The sequence below is a fragment of the Pipistrellus kuhlii genome, unplaced genomic scaffold, assembly GCF_014108245.1.
Source record: "Pipistrellus kuhlii isolate mPipKuh1 unplaced genomic scaffold, mPipKuh1.p scaffold_m20_p_110, whole genome shotgun sequence".
NCBI classification, from domain to species: Eukaryota; Metazoa; Chordata; class Mammalia; order Chiroptera; family Vespertilionidae; genus Pipistrellus; species Pipistrellus kuhlii.
Window position 1 is genome coordinate 482,845 of NW_023425417.1, and position 23,861 is coordinate 506,705.

A 23,861-nucleotide genomic window follows, 5' to 3' on the forward strand; every position below is an offset into this window, starting at 1 on the left:
ACTCTCTAAAAATAAATGGAAAAATATACTCAGGTGAGGATTAAAAAAAACAAGTAGTTAAAATGTGAAAACTAAAGATATATGCATATCATATGGAAAACAGTTTTGACTTAAAAAAAAATAGATCAGACCCACTAGCTGTTGTAGTGGGTCTGTCCTCCTCACATCTGACCCGCTTCCCCCTCTGGGAGCCGAGGGGTCCTTGCAAGAGGTCACTCATTTCATACTCTCCTCTGCTCCCCCAGATAAAGTCCAAGTCTGCCAAAATAATTTTAAAACACTTTTATAGACTCAAATATCATATAAACCTCTTAAGAGTTTTAGGAACCATAAAATCATACTCACAATTACTTAGTTATAAATTAGAAATTCATCCCACGTTTTTTTCCTTATTAAAAACTAGAGGCCCAGTGTACGAAATTCATGCAGGTTTGTGTGTGTGTGTGTGTGTGTGTGGTTTCCCTCAGTCCAGCCCTCTCACAATTGGACATCTGTTTCACAATCCAGGAGCTCCTAACTGCTCGCCTGCCTGCCTGATCCCCCCTAACCACCTCTGCCTTGGCCCCTGCCACCATGGCTTCGTCCAGAAGGATGTCTGGAAGGTCATTTGGCTGTCCAGTCTAATTAGCATACTATACTTTTATTATTATAGATGGATTAGCACTCAGATTAAGTTGCTAAACTGAAAACCCCTAATGGCTATCTACAGTATCTCTTAGAGAAAAAATAGCAAAGAGTGGCTCTCTCCACCCAGGCCGGGGGCCCTGTGGTTGCTGGAAGGACACTGGACAGGACAGTTGAGAAAGCTCTTGGATGAAGATTCAGGGTTGGCATAGAACATCTTTCAAGGTTTTAGTTTCATCTGTAAAAATTAGGTGGGTGTCCTGGATGATTTCTAAGATTCCTTCCAATTCTATAATTCACTGATTCTGCTAAACTGAAAAACACCAGACTGTAGAGGAATAGGAAGTAAATCTAATGAAAATTTTTATTGTTCAAAATGGCAAACATAAACAATCAAATAGATGTCCTGAAAATGACAGTGCTTAATTGAGAGGATTAAAGCAAACAGCCAAAGCCAATACACCGCCACCACTGATGAACTTTTTTAATGCTTCTCAGAGGAGGACCATGTTCGAGAGTTACTGAGACACTCAGAGACTTATCTGGTCACTCTACCAACGAGGGAACTGGATGGACTGGCCCCGGCTTTCTTTCCCAAAGCACATCCTCTTTCTACTGAAACTGGCTGTTTCTTAGATGTTTGTTTTTTCTTTAATATCCTTTACTGATTTGAGAGAGAGGAAAGGAGAGGAACAGAGAGATAGAAATATCGATGAGAGGGAAACATTGAGCGGCTTCCTCCACACACTCCGGCATATGCTCTCTCTCACCAGGAATCAAACCAGAGACCTGTTGGTTCATGGGCTAGCCAGAAGTTTTGTTTTGTTCACAGAGAACGATCTGCACAGCACTGTGCCTAGAACAGGTGGGAACAGAAAGCAATGGCCAGCTCTACAGTGTCGGAAGGCTGGGCCCCAGGCCTGGCAGTGACTGCAGTGCCACTTCCCAGCCTCCAGGCGGCACTGCCTGGTCACAGCATCGTCTCTGTGAAGCTCAAGGAGAGGCCAGGCCAGAGAGGGCGCTGTGGCCGCTGAGGCTACCCCAGTGGGAAGGCTCTGAAGGTTTACTCCTTAAGGAGACCAGCAAGTATTAGAACTCCGTATGGATGCTCAGTTCTTCAATAATCCTTGAGCTCTTCCTACGACTAATCAATTGGGGAATACCAACTACATTCTTCAACCACACATCTAAAACAGAAGTCACACAACTAATAACGAATCAGGAGTACAAAAAAGGGATGTCGGGGGTGTGCCTACTGCTTGCTCACAACGGGCTTCCAATCTTTTATCCAATGGTTAACTCACTACAAGGAGGCTACGATTTACTTTGGTTTTCAGATTTTATCATCTGGATAACAGTGCTAATGAAAAAATAAAACGCTACCCAAAACAATTTAAGCTATACTATAGTCAAATAGAGTATGTCCCGAGTAGTTTATAATTTTGTAAACTAAACTAAATTCTTATTTGCTGAGAAATGCTATGTGTCAGACACTGTGCAAGGAGTAGGAAACACCCAAGCTAAGCAGGACAGCTTCTGACCTGGACAACCACACAGGCCCGACAACTACAAGCCTCCCGGAAAATGGGAATCTTTGTGAAAGACAAGAGCTGTAAATATGGCTATCTATATTCTTTTCAGAAAATGTCTACATTTATATAAACTTGCAGGCAAATAATTACCAGTCCTTAATATTTAAGGAAAATGTAATTACTGCATTAAACCATCACTTCTGACCTTGGGAAAGATGGACACCAATGAAATTAAAATCTGATAAGGAAAAACAAGTTTATTTCAAACAGGCTAATATCCAGGGTTATATTTAAAAATCTAAGTACTTGAAATAAATAAAATGTGGTATAGACACGCGCACATGCGCAGACACACAAACACACACACACATTATTCAGTCTTAAAAAGGAAATCCTGTCACATGCTTCAACATAGATGAGCCTTACGGATACTATGCTAAGTGACATAGGCAGTCAAAAGGACAAAAACTGGATGATTCCACTCATATAGGGTCCCCAGAGCAGCCAACGTCATTAAGACAGAAAGCAGAACGTGGCAGCCAGGGACTGGGATGGAGGGAGCAGGGAGGCAGTGTTGAATGGGACAGAGCGATAGTTTGCAACATGGAAAAGTCGTGTGGAAAAATGGTGGTGATGGATACACAGCAATGTGTATTACTTAATGCCACTGAACTGTACTAAGTGATAAAACTGTAACTTTTATGTTGTGTAATTTTACCACAAAAAAATCCAAGTATTGGGATACTGTCCATTTAAAATGTTAATAGTGAACAAATGCAACCACAGAACTGCGAACAGCTGGCTTCTCTGACTCTCACCCTATGTATTATGAGTGCACAGTAAAGGAACCTAGCAATGATCATATGGGCGTGTGGTGTGTGCTTCCCAAAGGAAAGAAGGAGAAACAGGGATCGGCTTCTTACCTCCGCTCGCATACTCCATGATTAGGTAGAGTGTTTTGTCAGTTTCGATGACTTCAAATAACTTCACTGGGGGAGGGAGAGGATACAGAAGAAACATGTTTGTGTGCATACACCATGAACATATAAACTGTAACTACAAAAAGTAACCATTTTCTGTTTAAGCTCTAAAAACCGCTTTCCCGACATTTATTATATATTACAACAACAGCAGAAAAGACTTTGTAAGGCCTTGGAATTTCATAAAAATAACGTTCTTTCTGGGTGCCGGCAGGGCGTTCCTCGGCATGCACACACAGCCTGTGGGGTGCGCTGCCTGGCAGTGTGTCTGTCTGTCCCGGCAGCTGCCTTCCCAGCAGCTCCCCCGCTGCAACTCGGGAAAAGCCTTATTTCACATTCAAAATGCAGGGAATGCTCAGATCTACTCTGCTTCTGCAAGTGCAAATCGATTTACTTTTCATTCTGGCTTCAAGGATATATGTAATTCCACCCGAGATTTGTATAGTTTGGGAAACATAAATTCTCCAAAAACAAGGTTCCTTTGTTACTATTCTGAAGCCAGTAAGGAAGTAAAAGGGATTATACTGTGATTAAATGAAAAGAACTTTCAAAAGAATTCTTTTCAATGGGTCAGAGTAACTTTATCATACCGGATCCTGTGACAGAGAAATAACCTTCCGATTACTGCTAATTCATAAAACCATAAAAAATTGCTGAAACCGGTTTGGCTCAGTGGATAGAGCATCGGCCTGCACATTGAAAGGTCCCGGGTTCAATTCTGGTCAAGGGCATGTACCTTGGTTGCGGACACATCCCCAGTAGGGGATGTGCAAGAGGCAGTTGATCAATGTTTCTCTCTCATCAATGTTTCTAACTCTCTATCCCTCTCTCTTCCTCTCTGTAAAAAAATCAATTAAAAAAAAAAAAACCATAAAAAATTAAAACACACATATTTTTAAATAAAACTAAATTTCTAAAGGAATCAAATCACTGTTTTGCATTATCTACTTTATTTTGGTAATACATACTTTAAAATTAAATTTACCAAAGGGTGGGGGGAATGCTAGTCTTTTATAATTGGGGCTGTTTTCTGATGTTTTAACAGAGAGTAATAGGCCAAATAAAATGCCTAACATAGTATTTAATATAAGTTTGTTGAACTAATGAATAAAACTATCATATTTATAAGATGAAATATTTGGGTTATCAAAAAATCGTTGAGATAAATTTAAGACATATATGCTGGACAACCATCAACATATAAACAAAACCTTTCTCAAATTCCAGTACAAATATTACCTCTCCTGGGAAAATGATTTTAATCCAATAGTAAATTTTTAGAGACTTAAAACTATTATTAAAGTGATAGATCAAAGATAGGTCAGTTAGTAATAAGTAGAGAGAACTCCAATCAGGGTATAACTTAATTAAAAAATTAAATATGCTTAAGTTAGCAAGTTCTAGGCAGTAGTAATATAAAGTGTTTTGGATGAGAAGTTAGAATTTAAAATTCAGAGTTGGCTTGCTAACAAAGGGTTGAAACAAAAAGTGAAGGACTTTCTTTTTATTAATATTCCTTATTTTTCTTTTCTCCAAACATATATTTTACTGATTTTAAGATGTATAGTTTTTCTCTTTTTAGCTAATATCACTGATAATGGGATGATGGCTTGGCAGCATTGTTTTTTTCTTAGTTCATAAAATAATAAAGCCTTTTAAATAATAGTGGCAAAGATTGGGTAAAACAGAGTATAACTAAGTCTTCTCTTCCTGTGCCTCAAGAGTTCTTAATAGGATGTCCTCAATATCAAATGTCTCTTCTCCACCTCCTAGAAGTGATTCTGATAGTAACTGCTGTTTTTAAGATTTATTTCACTATTCTTCTAATCAATATTTATTAAGTGTTCACTATCTACATGATAAAAGTTATTTTATTCTTGAAGTAATATTTTTAGACTGCAGGAGCTATTACTGTGTAAAGAAGCAGTTACATTGTTTTTAACTATTATGATATATGGGATCAAAAATTTCCATGGAGATATCTATACAACAGGTCAGAATCAGGGAATGTCACTTTCATCTTGGTCCTACAATTACAAGGACAGGACCATGGCCCTTCCTCATCTTTGAGCCACCTCATCACACCCAGCAGAGCTGTGCAGAGGACACTTAAAACAAATCTGTGCCATATAAAGCAATTCATATAAAAATCCCAGTAGATAACTATCCTAGTCTTTTTAAATGGTTCAATGTACAAGTATTTTCTTAGAAAAGGTCTATCTTTGAAAATCTTAATTCTGACTTAACAGAATTTCCTTCTCTCTAGCTATGAATTAAATACAATTATATTTTCCAATAATTTAAAAATTAGAATATTATAATCTAATTATAGATGTTTCTACTGTATTGAAGCTTTAAATTCAAATGTCTAGTATCTAAGCTTTTAACTTGTCTTTAGCAAATTTCAGAAAGTTAATACAAATGATAAACAATTTGGAGATATATTTTATTAGAAGTGTGCCTGGGCTGGAGGAGGGAAGACATCTCTCTCCTGGAATACATGCTTAACTTTATGAAATAGTTTCAAGAATGTATTTAGACACAAAAATACTTAAGAAAGCAGAAAGTACCTATGTTTGGATGATTTAAAATCTTCATTATTCTTACTTCTCTGAAGAGCTAAAAAACAAACACACAATTCCCCCGAAACAGGTTATTACACATCATCTTCCACTGTTGCAATATAAGTTTAACTTTTTACCTAAGAACCGATTCATTGGTAAGGTCCAGTAGCTCACATCTAAAACTAACATGCAAGTACAGAGTAACCATGAAGTCGCTTTAACCCAATACCACGTGCCTCAACTTCCTCTTGGGAGAAAGCAGAGGTGCCCGAGGAGAATGCCAGCGCCAGCTGAATGCTACTTTGCTGTCTGCACACATATGATGGGATTCAGGCAAGAACAGTTTGTGACTAAACTTCGTATGACTCGGGTATCTGCAAATCAAAACGTATAGTCCCAGGGAAGTGCATCCTGAGTGTAGCAGATTTACATGCCGAGGAATTCTATGAGAGATTTGAACAAAACCATGGCAGGAAGCCCTCATGGACGCTGTGGGGGACTGAACTGGCCCCGCTCAGCACTGCCTCACGTGCTTCCTCTTGTTCTGGCGTGGGACTGGCGCTGGCCGATGGGACATGGGTGAATGTGAAGTGAGCAAGGGCAGGACAAAGTGTTTGCGCAGCGGGGCTGGCGTTCTTGGAATGATGGCGTCCTAACATGAAGACAGTTTGGCCTCTCTGAGGATGAAACACTGCATGTGGAGAGACCCCTGTTCCACCTGAGGGAGCCCACCAACTCGCCCCCCATGCTGCCACCCAGGAAAAGCCGGGGAGCCTGCAGACAGACTGCCCGCCAGGACCAGCAGGCGGCCCAGCCACCAGGACTTCAGAGCAGGTCCCAGCTCATGGCCAGGGCCAATCCAACGTGATCTCTGAAAACAAGAGAACCTGCGGCCATCGTACCCGGCCTCTTGCAGGCACGTGGAAACCAGAAGAGGAGGAAAGACTTCCAGAGCCCATGGGGAGTGTGGCCAGACCAGGCTCCGAACACAGCCGCCTACCCCTGAAGGCGCCAGGGCGGAGGGCTCTGGAGGCTGCGGCGTGGCTGGCTCCGGGAGGGAGGAACTGCAGAAGCCACAGGCTCTGGCTGGTCCTTGCCCACCAGTCTTATCTACAAGGCCTGGCAGCTCACTGCGAGCAGGAGAGATACAGATGTATCTGCCCTACAAGCTGAGCCGGAGCGTAGAACATGGGACCAGAGAAGCAGACTTCTCGGTGGGAGCGCTGACTCAGCCCCGAAGGCAGGCCATTTTACCGCCAACACCAACGCCGCTGGGCTGCCGCGGCTGCCGGAGGAGAAGACAGCCACCCGACAGCGCCCAGGCCGGAGTGCTCTCTGAGCTCCCCGCCGGGCTGACACAGACACCGCGCTCCCGCTGGGAGAGCTGCACGCGTCGCTGTAGCTGGAACCTCCCAGCCATTCCCACAACAGCCAGTCAGACTCCGGGCCGGCGCTGTGCCCACAGCACAGGACCTGCGTCTGAAGGAAAGCCATGGCCACTGCGGCCCCCGGCCACCCCCCGACAGGCGGAAATGAGTTACCTTACACCACGGCAACCAAGAGGGCTGCTAACAGTTACCCAGGCCCTGTCTGCCGCAGAGCCAGCGCCACCCCCATGACCACACTAACGGGGCCTCCCCCCGTCAGGTGGCCAGGAAAGGGAAGACTGGTCCACGGCCCCCCCAGCTGGGAGGGCCAGACCGGGACTCGGAGCTGCCTGACTCCCACGTCCACACGCAGCCAGGACTCCACGCAAACCCCTTCCAAACCTTCAAGTGGTACGACTGACGGAGTACAAGCTGCTGCTGTAGGAAACCCCAGAGCTGGGTGGCTGGCAGAGAACTTCCTAAAAAGCCAAGGATTTGCACATGTGATAATGCCAGAGCCATCACAGATTCAGATCACTGTGAGCCTGATGGCTAAAAGATAGCTAAATTTGCACAGAAATAATTTATTAAAGAAAATTGGAACGTTAGAATCCCCATCAGATCTGTAAAAATAAGTCTTTAAAGTTTCGTTAAAAAAGAACATTTAAGAGAAATTTATTTCTACTGTCTTAATTCAACTTATTTTTATACATTTCCTTTCAATCTCATGCAGATGCTGGTTGTAAGAAGTAAAATGACACGGCTTGGTTCACTTGGCTGGAGTATCATCCCCCACACTCTAAAAGGCCTCGGGTTTGATTCCCGGTCAGGACACCGACTGGGTGTCAGGTTCGATCCCCAGCCCCAGTCGGTCACGTGTGGGAGGCAACCAGTTGACATTTTGCTCTCGCATCGATCGTTTTCTGTCCCCTCCTGACTTTCCCCCCCTCTCTAAAAATCAACGAACATGGGAGAGATGCAAATCAAAACAATAATGCGGTACCATCTCACACCTGTCAGAATGGCCAACATCAACAAATCAACAAACGACAAGTGTTGGCGAGGTTGCGGAGAAAAAGGAACCCTCGTGCACTGCTGGTGGGAATGCAGACTGGTGCAACTACTGTGGAGAACAGTGTGGAGTTTCCTCAAAAAACTGAAAATGGAACTCCCATTTGACCCAGTAATCCCACTTCTAGGAATATATCCCAAGAAACTAGAAACACCAATCAGAAAGGATATATGCACCCCTATGTTCATAGCAGCACAATCTACAATAGCTAGAATTTGGAAACAGCCTAGGTGCCCGTCAGTAGATGATTGGATCAAAAAACTATGGTACATACACAATGGAATACTATGCTGCCATAAAAAAGAAGGAATTCTCATCATTTGCAGCAACCTGGATGGAATTGGAGAACATCATGCTGAGTGAAATAAGCCAATCAATGAAAGAGAAACACATGACCTCACTCATTTATGGATAATAAAGAACATTATAAACTGATGAACCAAAAGATATAGAGACAGTAAAATAACAAGCAGACTGTCAAATTACAAACGGGGAGGGTAGGGAGATCTGGGGGAGATAATAGATCAACCGAAGGACTTGTATACATGTACATAAGTACAACCAATGGACAAAAAACTCTGGGAAGGGAGGGTATGTATGGGGGGGGGGGCAATGTTAAAATATGTACACAGATAATAATTTAATAAAAAAATGTAAAATAAAAAAAATAAAAATCAATGAACAAGGACTTGGGTGAGTATTAAAAACAAAACCCAGAAATGTATAAAGCGAAAGAATTCTCTCTTCACTGGGCAATTGGCACCCTCCACACATCACTGCACCCACTTGTTCTCTAGGAACTGGTACACAGGAGCCGAACAAACATCCCTGAGGGAAAAACTCGGGGCTCTGGTGATCAGAATTCCTCTCTGTAAAAAATCCACATCACATAATAAACAAGTGTCCCAACAGCCAGAACTTGGGATATACAGGAATTCTGAGAGCACCGGGGGGGGGGGGGGGGGGGGGGGGGGGGGGGGGGGGGGGGGAGAGAGAGTTCTTGACATAAAAGTGTGATCTAAACTCCATGAGGAGGTCTGAGACAAAAGAGGACTGGCCAGGAGGCAGAATGACAAGGTGTGTGTGAGAAATAATGGAAGAAACCGGAACTGGTCTGGCTCAGTGGATAGAGCACATGTGTCAAACACAAGGCCCGCGGGCCAAATCCGTCCCGCCAGGCCTTGCAATGTGGCCCGCACCGCGCTGTCATCACTGCACTCCGCTGCGTTTCCATCACAATGACAGTTTATGACTGTTCAGTAAACCATTCGGCCCGCGATTTAGGCTGGATTTTAGATTTTGGCCCCTTCTCTGATTGAGTTCGACACCCCTAGGATAGAGCATCGGCCTGCGGACTGAAGGGTCCTGGGTTCGATTCCGGTCAAGAGCATGTACCTTGGTTGCGTGCACATCCCCAGTAGGGGGTGTGCAGGAGGCAGCTGATTGATGTTTTTCTCTCATCGATGTTTCTAACTCTATCCCTCTCCCTTCCTTTCTGTAAAAAAATCAGTAAAATATATATTTTTAAAAATAAGAAATGATGGAAGGAGTAAATAATCCCCCTCCTCTTTAACAGGACAGAGCTGCACGGTAAATCTGAGACGAGTGAGTCCATATTTAGCAGCCTTGGGTGGAGGAGACTCGGTCAGGAGATATTTGGAGGGTAGAGGAGGGAAGCTGTAGCTGACACAGGAGACAGGTGAGGCACAATGGCGGGAGAGGCAAGGCGGGCTGGGGCTGGTTCCGGACAGCCCGTGAGGGGCAGTTAGTGACGACAGGGAGAGCACAGGTTGCATTTGGAGTTTAGGTCTGAAGCTCGGGACAGAAATGTGGGCACAGATTTCTAAATTCCGGGCTAAGACCCCCAGTGTAAAGAGAGCGCCCTCGGGAGGAAGGACACCTCCCTGTGCAGAAGGGAAAGACAGGCTGGCCCGGGACCAACATCAGAGAGAACGGGCCACACTGACGTCAGACAGGCAGGGAGGGAATGAAGGACAGCCGCAGGAGCCGCAGACCGACCTGTGGGGTCAGATGGTCGATCTGCTCCTAGGTTCCAGGTCCCAGAGCACCTCCGGGTGCTCCCGGAAGGAGCAGCGGAGGAGGACACACCGGCCTTCCCGCATCACTGCGGACACTGTCCCTCACCACGCTGAGCACGGCCCCTCTGCTGAACGCAAGTCCAAATCCAACCCCCTCTGGGGCAAAACCCAGGGGGGAACGGGGGAGCTGGCAAAGCCCGGGTTCATGGAGAAAATTGTCAAGATGCATTGCTGAAAAGGAAAAATGTGTCTTTCTTCTCACAGAGAAGCATCTCTGGAGGACCGAGAGAGACCGATGCCACTAGCTGTCCCCAGGGCAGTGCCGGGTGCTGGGAGTCAATGGGAGATGAAGACTCGGTTCTATACTTGTGCCCTTTGAATCACATAACTACTTACCCATCTCCCCCAAATCTGAATTGTAACAGAAATGGACTGAGAAACAAAAAGAGTGGGGTTTTGTGATTTAACTAAAGGAGAAATTGCTGAAAAACAAAAAGCAGACAACACTCACTGTGTCCTGATCACTTAGTGAGAAGGGCGGACTGCTGCTCTGCAGCATTCGAACCAAGGCTGCTGGAGGGTGAAAGGCAAGCCAATCTCCAGGGAATCGGCTTAAAGCCAAGCAAATACAAGAGCTGGCTCAGCAAGGCAAAATTGAAGGCGGATTAAAAAGATTTAATCACTTCCAGAACCACCTTTGCAGTAAAATGAACAAAATCCAAGTTAACAAGTGACAGGGAAATGCAATAAGTAACAGTATCATTTACTAGCCCGAAACAGGGAGCACAGTCTACAGTCACGTGGAGATACGTGTGATCAGGGTGGGGAGCCTTTTTTCTCTAAGGGCCACTAGATATTTGTAACATCATTCTCAGGCCATACCAGATTATCAACCTAAAAATTCTGTTGCTATGAAAAAAAGTGCCTAGATTTATGGAATTTCAAGTCCCGCCCATGGTTGCCTTGGCAGGCAGGGCCCGACCAAAGGAGGAGGCCGGGCTCAGATGCTCCCACCCGGCTGGATGGCTGCCATGTGCTGGACCACATGTCACTGATGCCGGAGGTACTGCTCACGTCTGCTATTGTGACATTCCAGTGTCACCCCGTATACCACATGTGTCAAACCCAAGGCCCGCGGGCCAAATCCGTCCCGCCAGGCCTTGCAATGTGGCCCGCACCGCGCTGTCATCACTGCACTCCGCTGCGTTTCCATCACAATGACAGTTTATGACTGTTCAGTAAACCATTCGGCCCGCGATTTAGGCTGGATTTTAGATTTTGGCCCCTTCTCTGATTGAGTTCGACACCCCTACACATGCCTGCACATGCATTGGCAGGGTGGGTGCCTAGAAACCAAATGGGCCCAAGGGAACACACGCATGTAAAATGTTGCTAGTGTTATATTATTATCTAAAAACATAATTTACAGTATTGTCAAAGTTATGACATTTGCTGTTTCACTCTTGTCAACACTATGTACTACCGTGTTTCCCCGAAAATAAGACATCCTCCGAAAATAAGACCTACTTACAGTTTTCCTTCTGAGTGAAATATAAGGCATCCCCCCAAAAATAAGGTCCCCCTAGGCTAAACATGAGAGATCTGGTCCATTGATTCTGAAAGAAAGGGAGTCACAAGAAATTCACCAGGAATTCAGGAATTGGATTGTTATGATGATGTTCCAGAAGATGATGACATGATTGTCACTGAATAAATGAGTAAATTCTTGATACTGTAGGATTCAGTTTGTCTGGTTTGTGTTGACAACTACCATACTACCGTACCGTACACAGGTAATAAATTTCCTTTATTTTCATTTAACAGTAAGTGTGTACCGTATTCTTCTTCATGGAAAAATAAGACATCCCCTGAAAAGAAGACCTAGCGCATCTTTGGGAGCAAAAATTAATGTAAGATACTGTCTTATTTTTGGGGAAACAGGGTATCAACATTTGCAGATCTTTAGGAGGTATCATTTAGGAGGTGAACATTTTTACTTGAATACTGATAATCTGTCCTATTAACTACCTAAGTGGATCTTCTGATTACTTCTATTTGGCTATACGGTTTTATTTCTTTTTGTTTTGTTTTAACGATTTTTATAAAGTGAAAGGGAAGGAGAGGGCAGAGAGAGAGAGAGAGAAAGAGAAAGAGAGAGAGACATCGACTGGTTGCCTCCCACATGAGCCCCCTGAGGGAGGGGGAGGAAGTGAACCTGCAATCCAGGTATGTGCCTTTGACCCAGAATCAAACCTGGGACCCTTGGGTCCTTAGGCTGATGTTCTAAAAACTAAGCAGAATTGGCCAGGGTCTACTGCTTTTTTTTTTTAATAATATATTTTATTGATTTTTTACAGAGAGGAAGGGAGAGAGATAGCCAGAAACGTCGATGAGAGAGAAACACTGACCAGCTGCCTCTTGCACACCCCCTTCTGAGGATGTGCCCGCAACCAACATACATGCCCCTGACCGGAATCGAACCCGGGACCCTTCAGTCCACAGACCGACACTCTACCATTGAGCCAAACCGGTTTCGGCTACTGCTTCTTATCGATTTACAAGACTTTTATATAAACAGTTATTGTTAAATTGGGGGGGGGGGGTAGGGGCACTGACTCCCACAGTCAGAAATCAACATGAAACATTTTTTATACATTGCTTTTAGAGAGAGAGGAAGAGCAAGAGAGGAGGGAGGGAAAAAGGGAAGGTGTGACAGGAAAGAGAGAGGGAGAGGACAAGAGGTCAATTTTTTGTTATACTTATTTATGCATTCATTGGTTGATTCTTTTTTCTTTTGTTAATCGTCATTTGAGGATGTTTTCTCCATTGATTTTTAAGAGAGTGGAAGGCAGGGAGGGAGGGAAGAAGGGAACCACTGATGTGAAAGAGGCACATCGACTGGTCGCCTCTCACATGTGCCCCTACCAGGGTTTCAAATCTGCAATCAGGCACCTGCCCTTGACTGGAAATGGAACCTGAAACGCTTCTGTGCATGGGCTGACGACTCAGCTACACCGGCCAGGGCCACTGATTGATTCTTGTATGTGCCCTGACTGGGGACAGACCTGCAGCCTTGGTGTGTTGGGACATGCTCTAACCAAATGAGCTACCTGGCCAGGGCCTCAGAAATGCACATGTATCTTTTGACTCCCCAGAAATTTAGCTGTGGGACACTGATTCTAAGACCCCAGGCGGATACCCACATCCACAGATGTTCACGTACCATATGTAAAATATATGTAAAATAGCACAGAGCAGCGCATAGAGTCGGCCCCTGGCACTCCCAAACGTGGATGGAAACAGTACAAGTGTTGGGGGGGGGAGGACTGCGTACAGGTGGACCAGCACACACCAAACCTGTGTTGTTGCTGGTCATGAGGAAGGAAGAGCTGCCTGCCCTGGCAGACAATGCTGATACTGAGCCAAAGCCACCAGGATCCCCTTTTCCTTGCTGACTGTGCAGGAGCAATCCTTTCAACCTCTTCCACCATTTTATCTACTACTGAATCCATGCTTCCCCTTCCTGTCCTCTGTGTGAGGTCTACCCATTTTGGCTAACTACAAATTGTTTTCTAACCTCTCTTTTTTTAAATCCTCACCTGAGGATATTTTTTAGAGAAAGTGGAAGGGAGGGATTTCCTTTTTTTTTTTTTTTTTTTTTAAAATAATATTCCCGTGTGTGTGTGTGTGTGTGTGTGTGTGTGTGTGTGTGTGATTTCTGTGAACAGTTCCATGCTATGTTCTAAAATGAATCTATTTAAAATACCTGGCTCTTCAGTGCCTTTTCCAAACTAGCACAATACCTCCCTCCCCTCCCCTCTCCCGTGCCTTCGCCTCTCCTGAGCTCCGAGGCCTCTCTTTGTTTGGTAACTTGTTTCCTGCGCCTGTGCAGCCCAACTGGCTCATTTCTGCCACCTTTGTGACTTTTAAATAAACTTTCTCTTATAATTTGAGGAAAAAAATAGCCCAAATGAATCACTGGTACAATTAAAAATAAATTCTAATATCCTCAATTCTCAATCTACTCTTAATATCAAGCTTCTCATTATTTCCTGCCAAAGAGAAAGTAAATCTGGCAACAAATTAAAAAGTTCCCCAGAAGGCAGAAGCTGCACCAAAGCTGGGTTTTCTTCCTTTTCTATTACTGCTTTTGAAATCTGACAATAAAGAAATATACATCCATTTTTAGTCTCAATACGTCAAATATGTATAATCAGGAGGGCCTTTCTCCAATGTCACTTACCACTCTGCTTCTATCAGAGTGCCAGATCCACACACTGATCCCAATACAGACGCCAGATCGTCAACAACACTCAGGACTAATAACCACTGTTCTTTTTTTTTTTTTTTTTTTTTTTTAATATATTTTATTGATTTTTAACAGACAGAAAGGGAAAGATAGAGAGCTAGAAACATTGATGAGAGAGAAACATTGACCAGCTGCCTCTTGCACACCCCCTACCGGGGATGTGCCTGCAACCAAGGTACATGCCCTTGACCAGAATCGAACCTGGGACCTTTCAGTCCGCAGACCGACGCTCTACCACTGAGCCAAACCGGCTTCGGCATAACCACAGTTCTTAATGGCCTGAATTGTTAGCCTGCTACAAGTCAACATGAAAAAAGAAAGGTATTGCCAAAACTGGTTTGGCTCAGTGGATAGAGCGTCGGCCTAGGGACTGAAAGGTCCCAGGTTTGATTCCGGTCAAGGGCATGTACCTGGGTTGCGGGCACATCCCCAGTGGGGGATGTGCAAGAGGCAGCTGATCGATATTTCTCTCTCATCCATGTTTCTGACTCTCTATCCCCCTCCCTTCCTCTCTGTAAAACAAGAGGAAGGTATTAAGACAGGAAAAGTTGAATAGGCTTGTTCAATGAAAAGGACTGTGCTTCACCGGAAGGGGAAGGAGAAAGGGAAGGGGAAGGGGAAGGGGAAGGAAAGAAGTGGAGACGTTGGGTAAGATCACTCTCGGGAGAGTCGGAGAGGAGGAAACAGTAAGCGGCAGCAGTCTAAGATGTAGGACATGGGGGAGGTTAGCTTTAGGAAGGGAAGGGAAATGACTAACTTTGAGGGGAACAAGGAAAGCAGAGGAGCCATTCTCAGCTGGGCTGTGCATTGGGGATCCCTCAGACTCAACCTGGAGCCATCAAGCCAGGACCTCTGAGGATTTTAAGGGGAGGGGAGAGGAGATTTTGAAGGAAACATTTCAAAAAATATCATACGGCAAATTTATTTATTTTTCATGGAATTTACTGGGGTGATGTTAATAAAATTATATAAATTTCAAGTATACAATTCTATACTGAATGGCCAGATTATTATGATCTCTGAACGCAAAATAATCTGGCCACTCAGTGTATATCCTATATAATCTTATATAATAAAAGTCTAATATGCAAACTGTCCCCTTGACCAGGAGTTTGACCAGCAGGCAGGCCAACCAAAGGCCCATGTCCCATCCCCCTGCCAGGCTGGCCAGGCCCCACCCATGCACGAATTCATGTACCAGACCAGGCCTATATATTCATGCGTGTGTGTGTGTGTGTGTGTGTGTGTGTGAGAGAGAGAAGGGTGGGGAGGGAGACTGTCCTCAGCCCGGCCTGTGTCCTTTTGCAGTCCAGGAGCCCTAGATGGATGTCCAACTGATGGCTTAGGCCCGCTCCCCATGGGAGAGGCTCCTGCCACCACTGCTGCACTTGCCAGCAGTGAGCCTGGCTCAGGGCTTCTGGCTGAGTGGTGTTCCCCCTGTGGGAGTGCACTGACCACCAGGGGCAGCTCCTGCATTGAGCGTCTATCCCCTAGTGGTCAGTACGTGCCATAGTGACCAGTCATTCCGCTGCTTGGTCAATTTGCATATTAGCCTTTTATTATATAGGATACACACACACACACACACACACACACACACTGAGTGGTCAGATTATTATGCTTTCAGAGATCATAATAATCCAGCCACTAAGTGTATAATACATAGTCTGTCCACTGTGTTACGTGTTCACCACTCCAAGTTGTTTTTGGTTCTTTATACTCCACAGAGGATTCAAATGCACAGCGAGGGCTGAAAACGACTGGTTTCAGGAGGCTGAAGCAAAGGGCCCCAAATAAGCCAGCGGCGGTAGCAGCAAAAGTAGTTCCATCGCGGATCACATGAAAAGCATGGGCTGGTTCTCTGCCTCCAAATTATACGGCTTCTTCCCTGACCTGACCCATGACTAAGCTGCCCTGAGATGCCCAAAACAGCCACCACTGTTACAGAGCTCTAAGCATTAACAGTGGCTCCAAAACCAACACTGGCTTTAAAAAGAAAAAAACCTGAGCGGGGGTAAGCACGATTTCTTCGGAGAAAACGAAACAAAACCCTGATAAAAGGAATCTTGTCCTTGATGGTTTGCTCAATGGTTAAAGTGTTGACCCAAGGACTAAGGAGTCGAAGGTTCGATTCCTGGTCAAGAGCACGGTTCAATCACTGGCTCTGGTTGGGCTCATACAGAGTCAATAATGCTTCAATAATCATTAGCAACCTATTGTATAGTTAGCAAAGAATATTTAATGTTCATTCTTTTGTTGTCCTTAGTATTTTTTTTTTATTACATTTTTTAAAACATGGGGATTTCCCTTTCTCTCTTACTGAAACCTGCATTGCAGAATGGTGCTTGAACTTTACTCAAAAACGCTTCCCTACTGGGCCAGCAGGATCTTTAACTAACAGGTGTGTTCTCCACTGAGGGCCCTGTTAGATATTTTAACTAGATGAATTATCCCGATCCCATTTATACAGCATCCAACTAGAAGTGAAAGCTAATACAAAGACTCATTATTTTAAAAATACCCCAATAGACTGGAATTATGGCAGAAAACCTGTTATTAGCACAAATCAAATAAACTCAGGTAAGAAAAAAAAGCAACAATACTCATGAACAAAACTAGGCCCATGTGGAAGGCAATTATTCCTGTGGCTGGCCCAAGAAGAGAAGTATTTACTCAGGAGACTGAACCAAGATCCAAAATAAGATTGCTATGTTTGCAGCTGAAGATTTTACTTCTATAACCCTGTATGGCAGAATAGACTACTACTGAATAAGTTTCTAAAAGTCGGATCAATGTTAGAGCAAATGAAAAGAAAAGAAGAGCATTTGACACTGGAATAGGTGGCATAGTAAGGAGCAGCCTGCATTCCTAGATGTGCTTAAAGCTGGCTAACCACTGATTACTGCTATATCTTCCTCCCTCTCGCCTCCTTTTCCCTCCTCTTCCCCCAGGCCTGCTTCTCTCTGGTCTGAACTGTGGCAAACGTGTTCATTTAGAATTCATCCATGCTTGACTCAATGTCAACTGTACCTATCAAAAAACGATGGCCTGGTGACCATCCCCTACTAGTTAGGGGACTTTGGGCAGGCCTGGGGGAAGAGGAGGGAAAAGGAGGCGAGAGGGAGGAACTTGAAACTATTAACCACTTTATTTAAAAATACATATATGTGTATTTTTAAAATTGATTTCAGAGAGGAAGGGAGAGGGAGAGAGAGAAACATCAATGATGAGAGAGACTCATTTATCAGCTGCCTCCTACTGGGAATCAAGGACGCAACCTGGGCATGTGTCCTGACCGGGAATTGAACTGTGACCTCCTGGTTCATAGGTCAACACTCAACCACTGAGTGACAACAGAAGGGCTTAACTACCTTCTTTATAGCTACTACAAAGAAAACCTCAGGTTAGTTCCCATCCAAGTTTTTATAAACCCTGAATGAGGGCTATTTAATTACAGTAAGGTGGCACAATGGGATGAAAAGAGCCCCTATTTCAGTCAGACAATATTTGTGTCTTTGTTCCATCACTTACTGACCGGAGAGCTGGACTGCACCCACTTCTCAGGCTGTCTCCTCACAGGAAAGCAGCACGGTAATAATACAGAAGTAACAGAGTATGAAGAAGAAAAGATACCTATCAGGCCAACTCCCGTGAAAGAGTTCAAGGCCTCTATGTGTAATGTAAGAGCATGAGAGGCCAGGCTTTAAGATTAATGACCAGGAATTCCTATGCATTAATATACAATAGTGACACCAGGGCACTGCTTAGCACAAGTGCTCTCTGGTCTGAACTGTGGCAAACGTGTTCATTTAGAATTCATCCATGCTTGACTCAATGTCAACTGTACCTATCAAAAAACGATGGCCTGGTGACCATCCCCTACTAGTTAGGGGACTTTGGGCAGGTTAGTTTATCTCCCTGGCATCTCTTTCCTGAATAACAGAACTTGACAACCTCATGAAATGGGAAAGATCAAATGAATACAAAGAACGAATTTTGTTCCCCACAAATTCACATGCTAAACCCTAGCCCACAGGTGATGGTATGGGGAGATGGGCCATTTGGGAACTGAGTAGTTTAGATGATAACACGAGGGCAGGCCCTCATGATGGGCTCGGTGCCCTTATAGCAGTTACCAGAGTATGCTCGTGTGCCCTGGCGCTGTGCACCCCCAGCCCTCGACATGGTGGGAAGGCAGCCACTGAAAGAGAACTCTCACCAGAACCCAACCATGCTGGCACTCTGATCTGGGACCTCTCAGCCTCTACCATGTGCAAAAGAAACGTCTGCTGTTTAAGCCAGCCAGCCTGTGGTATTTTGTTACAGCAGCTTGAGCAAACTAATACAGTAAGTTAATATGGGTGATATACTTAGAGCAGTACTCAGTATATAATAAATGCTCAAATATTAGCGGCTGGGTGCACAAAATTTGTGTGTGTGTGTGTGTCCCCTCAGCCTAGCCTGCACCCTCTCCAATCCGGAACTCCTTGGGGGATATCCAACTGCTTCTCACAATCCTGGACCACTGGCTCCTAATCACTCACCCCTGCCTGGTCGCCCCTAACTGCTCCCCGCTGCCTCTACCTGCTGGCCTAGTTGCCCCTCACTTCCCCCCTACCAGCTTAATCACCCCCAACTGCCCCCTTGCCAGCCTGGTCACTCCCAACTGCACTTCCCCACCTGCTGGCCTGATAGATCCTAACTGCCCTTCTCCCTGCGCTAGCCTGATTGCCTCTTTCTGCCCCCCTTGCCGACATGGCTGCCCCTAACTGTCCCTCAACACCCCCCCGCCAGCATGGTCGCCCCCAACTGCTCCCACCCCCACCCCACTGCCTGGTCGCCCCCATGGCCCCCCTGCCAGCCTGGTCACACCAAGCAGCCTGCTATTCAGTAGTCTGGTTGTCTCTCAGTAACCCCCCTGCCGACCTGGTCGCCCCATGCAGCCTGCTTGTTCAGTCGTTTGTCTGTCCCTCACCCCCTGCTGGCCTGGTCATAGGGAGCCATCTTATGAGTGCATGAGGGATAATTTGCATATTATCTCTTTATTATATAGGATTATTATATAGGCTATCAGAAGTAGTCTAGCCAAAACCGGTTTGGTTCAATTGATAGAACGTCGGCCTGTGGACTGAAAGGTCCCAGGTTCGATTCCGGTCAAGGGTATGTACCTTGGTTGCGGGCACATCCTCAGTAGGGGGTGTGCAGGAGGCAGCTGGTCGATGATTCTCTCTCATCAATGTTTCTAACTCTCTATCCCTCTCTCTTTCCCTCTGTAAAAAATTAATAAAAAATATACTTAAAAAAAAAGAAGTAGTCTACAGCAATCAGTCCCACAACTGAAGAGTCCTGGGTTCAATTCCAGTCGAGGGCATATGCCCAGGTTGTGGGCTCAATCCCAAGTGGAGACTTACATGAGGCAGGCAATCCATGATTCTCTCTCATCATGGATGCCCCCCCCCCTCTCTGAAATCAATAAAAACAAAAAACACTAAAAATATTAGATCTTATAAAGATCATCAATCATTTGCAGAATGCACCAGTGAAATGCCTATTTCTAGGCACAACCTAAGCAATGACACTTCTTCTGTGGGCCAGTCCTCAGGGCTTTGAAGAGGCCCAGACGAGCCTAACATGCAGGTTGAGAACTCCTGGGTTACTAGGTGACACAAATGGCAACAGTGCATTACAGACATGCTTTTCTCAACTGCCATTCAGGATTCCTTTTATATTAATCAATCAACACTCCTTAATTTGACCTAGTGTGAGTTTAAGAAAGCCAAAATGCTGACTTTAAAGATCTTAGTAGTAGTTATACAGTGTATATTGCTGACTAAAAATGAATTATAGGAAAATATGTGATTCTGCCTTATTTTTTTTTAAAAACTCTATTCTAATAATTACCTAGAACATTTAATTTAAAATTATAGCTTTCAGTTTGCTACTGAGAACATTAAAAAGCATTATTTTCAACTTAAGGAAAAAAATCCAATACTATTACGTTTATACAATGCTACATTTAAGTTGCATTCTTTGGAGGAATATAAAGTTTTACTGTACTAACCACAATAAGTAAAATACCAGTAGAGGTATTTAAGAGGCAAATTAGATGGCAATTAGCACAGAAAATCATTTAAAAAGTACTAGATACTGGACCAAACTTACCTTTTGTAGACTTGTTGGATTCAACTGAGTTTTGTCAATTATTTTTATTGCAACCTAGAAAAAAAACAAATTAATAAAATTTATGTGTTTTAAGAATTACAAACTGGTAATAGTTTTATAAATGCCCAGACATGTGTTATTGTTAAAAAGAAAACAGGCCGCTGAAATGGTTATCGCTCAGTGGATAGAGCGTCAGCCTGCGGACTGAAAGGTCCCGGGTTCGATTCCGGTCAAGGGCATGTACCTTGGTTGCGGGCACATCCCCAGTGGGGAATGTGCAATAAACAGCTGATTGATGATTCTCTCCCATCGATGTTTCTAACTCTCTATTCCTCTCTCTTCCTCTCTGTGAAAAATCAATAAAATATATTAAAAAAAAAAAAGTAAACAGCCCTAGCTGGTTTGGATCAATGGATAGAGTGTTCGTTGGCCTGTGGACTGAAGGGTCCCAGGTTCGATTCCAATCAAGGGCACATGCCTGGGTTGCAGGCTTGATCCCCAGTAGGGGGCGTGGAGGAGGCAGCTGATCAATGATTCTTATCATTGATGTTTCTATCTCTCTTTCTCTCTTCCTTCCTCTCTGAAATCAATAAAAAAAATATTTTTTTTAAAAAAAGCACGTAAACAAACCTCAAACTTCGTTTAGCATTACAATAAGATTTTGTATTTTATAAATATTTTCAAATTGAAAACAGGGACTCTGTGCAAATAAGGGTACTATTATAACTGTTTAAATGAAGACACCTATAGACAAGGAAAAAAGATCTCACAAACAAAAATTAACAAGAGAGATTATAGAATGAAAACACTTTTCAAAATGTTTGACAATGCAGCAAATCTATTCACTTATTACTAACATTTTAATTATATCGGCAGGAACCACAGCTTTTATAGGTTTATACAGCCCAGATGCCTTACACTCAGTAGGAACTAAATAAATATATGAATAAACACATTGCTGTTAAATATGAAAACTTAACAAAAAATTTTAAATTATCATTTTATTAATTGATTTGACAGGGAGAAAGACATCAATTTGTTGTTCCATTTATTTACGCCTTCTTTGGCTGGATCCTGGTATGTGTCCTGAATGGAGACTGAACCTGAAACCTTGGCGTACTAAGGAGGACTTTTTTTTTTTTTTTGCCCCCGCCCCCACCCTCCTCCCCCTAAGGAGGACTTTTAACCAACCGAGCTACCCTGCCAGGGCAAAACATCTGATTAAAAAGATAATAACAGCGCTAGCTGGTTTGCTCAGTGGATAGAGCATTGGTCTGTGAACTGAAAGGTTCCAGGTTCGATTCGGATCAAGAGCACATGACCGGGTTGCAACTAGATCCCTAATGGGGGGCTTGCAGGAGGGAACTGATCAATGATTCTCTCTCATCATGCGTATATTTTGTATCTTAAATCTCTCTATATATATATAGATTTAAGATACAAAATATACGCATCCCTATATTTACTGCAGCACTATTTATAATAGCCAGAATATGGAAGTAACTTAGATGTCCATCAATTCAAGAATGGATAAAGACGTGATTACACACATGCACAAACATGCACACACAGGCACTGGAATATTACTCAGCAATAAAAAAGAATGAAGTTTGAAACAGCATGGATGGATCTGGAGGGTATTATGCTAAGTGAAAATAAGTCAAACAGAGAAAGACAAATACTGCATGATTTCACTCATATGTGAAACTAAAAACAAATCAAAACAAGTGAATAAATAAAGCCTGATCATAGAAACAAAGAACAACTGATGGTTGCCGGGTAGGTGGGTAGGAAGTGAAAGGATGAGTGAGAAAGTTAAGGGGAATACAGTCAGTAATAGGGCGATCACTGCACAGTGGAAGGTGGTTACTAGACTTAATGTGCTAATCACATGGGAAGGTGATGTGGAATCACTATGTTGTACACCTGAAGCTCATACTGATTCCAACTATAGTTTGTGTGTGTGTGTGTGTGTTTTAAATACATTTTATTGATTTTTTACAGAAAGAAAGGGAGAGAGATAGAGAGCTAGAAACATCGATGGGAGAGAAACATCCATCAGTTGCCTCCTACACACCTCCTACTGGGGATGTGCCCGCAATCAAGGTACATGCCCTTGACTGAAATTGAACCTGAAACCTTTCAGCCCACAGGCCGACGCTCTATCCACAGAGCCAAACCGGTTAGGGTTGTGTGTGTATTTTAAATAGAAAAACCCTTTATGCAGTTAAAGAAGAAAAAGGGAGTAGTTCCAGACCAACCTGTAGGCTAACCAAATGAAACACAAACAGAAGCAACAAATGGGTCAAAAAGGATGAGTATATCCCAGGCAGTCTTAAAACAAGCCACCAACACACACATACACACATACATACACACCAAGTATACCTTCTAGTTAGTATGCACTTCTTATCTTCAACTAGAGGCCCAGTGCACAGATTCATGCACTGGTGGGGTCCCTCGGCCTGGCCTGCGGGGACTGGGCCAAAACCTATCTCTGGGTCTGGGGTGTGGGTGAAGCAGATTTGGGGCCGACAGTGCCCCAGTAGCAACCTAACCCACAGTTGATTCCATGAGGAATCAGGATCCCTCCTCTGTGGGTCAGAGTGTGTGGACCCTGATGGTCACTGCATGTCACAGCTACTGGTGCATGGTCCAACAGTTACTTAAGCTTTTATATTTATACCAGAGGCCCCATGCATGAAATTCATGCATGGGTAGAGTTACCCATGGGCCTTTCAGCTGCCGGCCAGGGACTTCCTTCACCTGGCTGCCGGCTGCCAGCTGCCAACCAGGGCTTTCCTTTGTTCTGCACAGCTCCCTGGTGGTCAGCACATGTCATAGTGAGTGGTTGAACTTCTGAGAGACAATTTGCATATTAACCTTTTATTATATAGGATATATAAAAGCCTAAGTGATGGTTAAAACTAGTCAACTGGAAAAAAAAAAAACACACACACACAAAAAAAACTAGTCAACTGGTCACTATGATGCGCACTGCCCCCCAGGGGGTAGACACTCAATGCAGGAGCTGCCCCCTAGTGGTCACTGTGCTCCTACAGCCAACTTCCTGCAGTCCCTCCCCCAGGTCAGGTGGTCCCAATCAGCCCCAACTGGGACTCAGCAAGACGGTTCCAATCACCCCGATCACTGGCCAAGGGGCCCCACCCACGCACAAATTCATGCACCAGGCCTCTAGTATACAGATAACT

At 44.1% G+C, this 23,861-nt stretch overlaps 1 protein-coding gene across 9 annotated transcripts in view; it reads right to left on the reverse strand.

Annotated features, from left to right (window-relative positions):
- The window catches only part of MARK3 (microtubule affinity regulating kinase 3), a 99,125-nt gene that overhangs the window by 51,799 nt on the left and 23,465 nt on the right, over positions 1 to 23,861 (reverse strand). For 8 of the 9 annotated variants that reach the window (XM_045579662.1, XM_045579663.1, XM_045579665.1 and 5 more), the window contains 3 exons: positions 20,650 to 20,703; positions 5,707 to 5,755; positions 3,080 to 3,145 (listed from right to left, as the gene is read on the reverse strand). In XM_045579662.1, the coding sequence (XP_045435618.1) occupies positions 3,080 to 3,145; positions 5,707 to 5,755; positions 20,650 to 20,703 (169 nt within the window). The remainder of the gene's footprint in view (positions 1 to 3,079; positions 3,146 to 5,706; positions 5,756 to 20,649; positions 20,704 to 23,861) is intronic. The other variant, XM_045579664.1, reaches the window with a different exon arrangement.